At 34.5% G+C, this 4,612-nt stretch overlaps 1 protein-coding gene across 2 annotated transcripts in view; it reads left to right on the top strand.

The window, feature by feature from the left end:
* The window catches only part of ARL15 (ADP-ribosylation factor-like 15), a 410,068-nt gene extending 405,753 nt beyond the window's left edge, over positions 1–4,315 (top strand). For both annotated transcript variants that reach the window (XM_008571944.1, XM_008571943.1), the window contains one exon: positions 2,387–4,315. In XM_008571944.1, coding sequence (XP_008570166.1) covers positions 2,387–2,539 — 153 coding nt within the window. In that variant the 3' untranslated portion in view covers positions 2,540–4,315. The remainder of the gene's footprint in view (positions 1–2,386) is intronic.
* The last annotated feature ends 297 nt before the right edge of the window (positions 4,316–4,612 follow it).

Here is a 4,612-nt window from a genome sequence, read left to right on the forward strand (position 1 = left end):
AAAAAAAACTTTTAAAACAATATCAGATAAGCATATGATTTATATTGGTCAAGCTTAAACACCATTCTTTAAAATTACATAGCCACATATACAAGGACAGAAAAGCAATGGTGGACAAGTCAAATGTGACTATACTTTTTATTATAATAATACAAGGGAAATAAAATTTGAAGTTCGGGTTAATATAAGAAAACAAAACAAAAATATTATCTTTTTAAAAAGTCAGAATTAGAGCATTAAGTCTTTATCTTCCCCTCTCTTGANTGGGGCTCCTATTTCCTTCTCGTGTTTAATATTCAGCAAGAACAACTTCTGAAATGTATCTACCTTCAGACATCTTTATTATCTTCCAAATGTGCCTACATGATAAACTGTATTTCCGGTTGCCTAGAAACCAACCTAATGGGTAGCAAAGCCTCACTTTTTTTGTGTCTAGTCAGTACTACAAAATATCACATATTACTAATATGTTTTGTGATTATTTAAACTTAACATTGTTTTCAAATTAGCTGTAAATATGCTGCCAGGATCAATTCTGTGTAACTTCTAAATGAACTATTTAGAGGATGTACTGTTAGTACACACATTTGTGTTTATTTTAATATTATTGAGTTTCTTATGACCAGCCCTCTCACCAGTTATTAGCAATACTTAAGAAGCTGTTCTTTGGGATTATAAAATGTGGCAAGGATACAACTTCCTTTATGTACCAGATTTTGGATATTACATGCTGGTCTTCATTTGATGGGAAACATTATTAATCAAATACCAGATAGCATCGTAAACACTGCGGTCTCAATTTCTGCGGCTCAGTGGTGCAATCTGAAGTCTCACTTTGTGGAAGAAATTAGGAGACTAACATCATGGATGGTAAACACTTTGGAGCAGCCGACTTCTTCTAGCAGTTGACTTAACCATTGTTTCGTACCTGTCTCTCCTGCCAACTCCTCTGTCTACCTGACAGCAAATGGCTCCTTGTTCAGCAACTGGCATCCTCCCTTTGTGGAGCAGGATGGTCCCTGGTACTGATTGTTGCACTAGCAATTTCAGATTCTCTTGGATGGAAATTGTTTTCAGTACCCTAAAGAAAAGAAACTAAAACAAATGAAGTTTGTGTTTTCAATAAGGGAGAATTCTCTTAACATCATGATTTATAAAGTACTCTGAGAAAAAATTTTTCTGAAGTTGTCAACCCATTTTCTGATCTGTAAATGAGATTTTCGTTACTCTTTCAGAATCGAAAATAATGAAGGTCCTTCAATTCTCACTGGCTTCTTTATTTTTTTTTAATTAGTATTTATTGTGAATTTGCAGGCATCTACAGGAGTACTTTTACGTTGACCAAGAATTTCTTTGAATAAAGCCTCTCCTGATGTTGCTACTGACTATATTTTATGTTATGTAAAACCTTGCTGAGCAATAAACACGATGTTCTGTTTTTGTGTGAGGTAGTGTGTGTGAGGAGCTTCGTGAACTTTGTATTTTATCAAACCCTTTGAGATAAGATCATCAATACTTCAGGAAGTCATAACAATTTGATATTTATTCATAGTCAGGAGTTGGAAATACTAGATTTTTTATGATTACTTGAATCTAACATTGTTTTCAAATTAGCTGTAAATATGCTAGCTAATTAGTCAGAATCCTAGCCAGTACAGTAAGAGTGACTTGTGACTGGTTATTAATTGAGCAGGTTTTTAAGATAGCAAATGTGTCATCCCAAATACCTGTTATGAGATTGATTTTTCCCTCCCAGAGCATCAAGGACTGGGAGGAAAAAAAGTTGGGAGACTTTATGTGTGTAAATTCATGTAATTTGTACATGTACATACACACTCAGTTTCTATTCTCTTTCCTAGAAAACGGCTTCCCAGGTCTCAGATACTAGAAATTTAAGAGAGAAAAAGATTACTTAAATTAGATTTTTTGTTTATGTGCTTTATAGTCAAAATAATTGAATCTCGAGTAATTGATATAGTACCTACTATAGGTTGTCACCAATTTAATAAGTCAGCAGGGTGCAATAGTGAAAGCTGACCTTGCTAGTGTTATTTTGATCAAATTGAATCTTTTTGGTGTCTGCAGTGTGTGTTGCACTGTGTAGTGCACATAATTCTTTCTCAGACTTTGTCAGACCTCCCATGCCATTAAATGTATAGGAAGAATGGTAGCTTGTAGGTCATTCTTCCCTAAAGAAAACACTCCCAGGTCACAACATATAACCCACATTGAAACAGCAGCTATGGGTAGGATTCTAGAAAGTCCTAGGCATTACAAATCATATAAATTTTCATTGAAATCCCCCCACTTCATCACTCAAAATTTGGGTATGAGAAAGATTCTGCTATAATTAATAACATGTTTATCTTTATTTTTTTCCCTTAAGATCAAAAAATATTTTGAACTTGAACCACTTGCCCGTGGAAAACGCTGGATTCTGCAGCCCTGCTCACTGGATGACATGGACGCACTGAAAGACAGCTTCTCTCAGCTGATAAATTTGTTAGAAGAAAAAGACCATGAAGCTGTAAGAATGTGAAATCTGGCAAGGAAAACGGGTTCCCAAAAGGCCTTGAACCTATCATGTTAGTTTCTCATTTTATTTTTACTTTGGCATCAAGAATCTAAAGGCTTCAGTATCTATATTTCTCTAGTTATTTCAGGCTCCCATCTCTCTGTTAAAGTGAAAATTCTGTAAATCAGGTGAATTATCATCAGCATTAACGTCAAGTACACACTACTGAGAGAGAATTTATTCTCTGTTTACCACTAATTATCGTCACCGCATGTCTCTTCCTTCTGTTGTTCTAAACATCTCTTCTATACTCTGTGCTAAAATGGATGGAATTCATGGCTCATGGAAATCAAATCTCTTATGAAGGACTCAAAAAGACTCACAGTACCTTGACTAATTTTCCCTGGGTTTAGGAGTAAAGTATTGTGTTATCAGGACTCCACATAATATGTGTATTGTTTTCAAGATCTTTTGGGGGGTTTATTTTATTTTATCTTATTTTTGTTTTTTTAGTTTTTTATATTCTGACCTTATACTATGAGAGAAAATGAGCACCAAAAACTTTGATCACCTTATCAGAAAGGAATATCCTGCCATGTAAAATTAGCTTTGAAGAAAAAGACAAGATGCGTAATGTTTCCTTGATTACATCTGAAGTCTCACTCTCTTCTGTCTTTTAAGAGCAAAAACATTGTTTTAGTTTTTGAGAGGAGTTAGAAGAAATTTTGTCACAATGCATGCATCACTGATTACATTTGATCAAGTCCTCAAATATTTTTTTAATGGAAAGATTAGCCTGCATAAAGTCAAGCTGCAATGTAATACAGGTATCTTTTTCTAAAAATCAAGTGTTTGAAATAGAGAAAATAATTTTTAAAATAATAGTAAAAATTTTAAAAACAGCTGAACAAAGTGTAATTTATACTGGTTAAGGTTTAAGCTAGCATGAATTTTACAAAGATATCATCTGTATATTCATTTGTCAAGTGCTAATGTAGTTTAATGGAGTCTGTTAATGCCTCCATCTAGCAGTGAAGGTCTGTCAGTATTTCTGTTATAAACCTCTATTTTCAGGGGTTTCAATATTTCCCTTAAAAGTATGCTGGGACTGCAGCAAATAAATAATTTTAGGGCCAGATTCAGTCTTTGGAACTAATTTTTTTCATTTAATTTAATTGATAAAATTGCTTAGAGATAAATGTATAGTTTTACTAAGGTTTAGCACCCTTGACCTTTTCTAAATCAGGAATAATCTATGGATATTGAAGTTCATAGACAAAATATTCTTTGGCACATTTTATAAACTTTTGACCACTTAAGATACTAAGTGGCCAAATGATAGAAAACTGCTCCCTACATCTGGGTAATAAAAACATGTTTATAATTTTTAGGTAGCATAGACTGATACCCAAATACCATAGACTCACACTGTATTACAGGGTGATGTAATACCTTGTAATTCTCCCGAAAATACAATTCAGACCCTTAATGTCATTCAAATAGTTTTTGTGGTTTAATCTTGCAAGTGGATTTTAATGAAATCATTATCTTTGAAACATGGAACCCTTCTTTCAGCTTTTTTTTTAATGGCATGGATCAGGAAAGATCCATAGTGATTCATATACAATTTTGTGTACAGTATTCTTGAATATTTTTAACACTGTATAATCCATGAGCAGCACAAAAGTTTTATTCTGATGACCAGTTACAGAATTCCTGTTTTTATTTTGCCCTGTTGTGCTCATCTTCTGTGAAAAATAAATGATGATTAGGCCTTGCTTTCCCCGCAAGTTCATTAAATGTAGAATGTTGTCTTTTTAAGATACTGTGGCTGAGTGCTCCTAAGCCATCTGTTAAATGACTTCCCGTTGTCTGTGTGTGTGTGTTCGTGTGTGCGCCAGTGATGGGCTTCTCCTCAGACCCACGACTGTCTGCAGCGTCTCAGCCGTCAGAATGAAAACATTATCAATCAGTACCCAACAACAGCTGTTTTTGACAAGTTTCTGTCTGACGCCTAATGCTTTACAACTGTCAATAAGGCTCCGTCTTTGTCTAGCAGGTCGGAGCTAGCCGTCTTGCTGCTTCCGTGCTGCATCC

This window comes from Galeopterus variegatus, unplaced genomic scaffold (genome assembly GCF_000696425.1).
Source record: "Galeopterus variegatus unplaced genomic scaffold, G_variegatus-3.0.2 Scaffold737, whole genome shotgun sequence".
In the NCBI taxonomy this organism is placed as follows: Eukaryota; Metazoa; Chordata; class Mammalia; order Dermoptera; family Cynocephalidae; genus Galeopterus; species Galeopterus variegatus.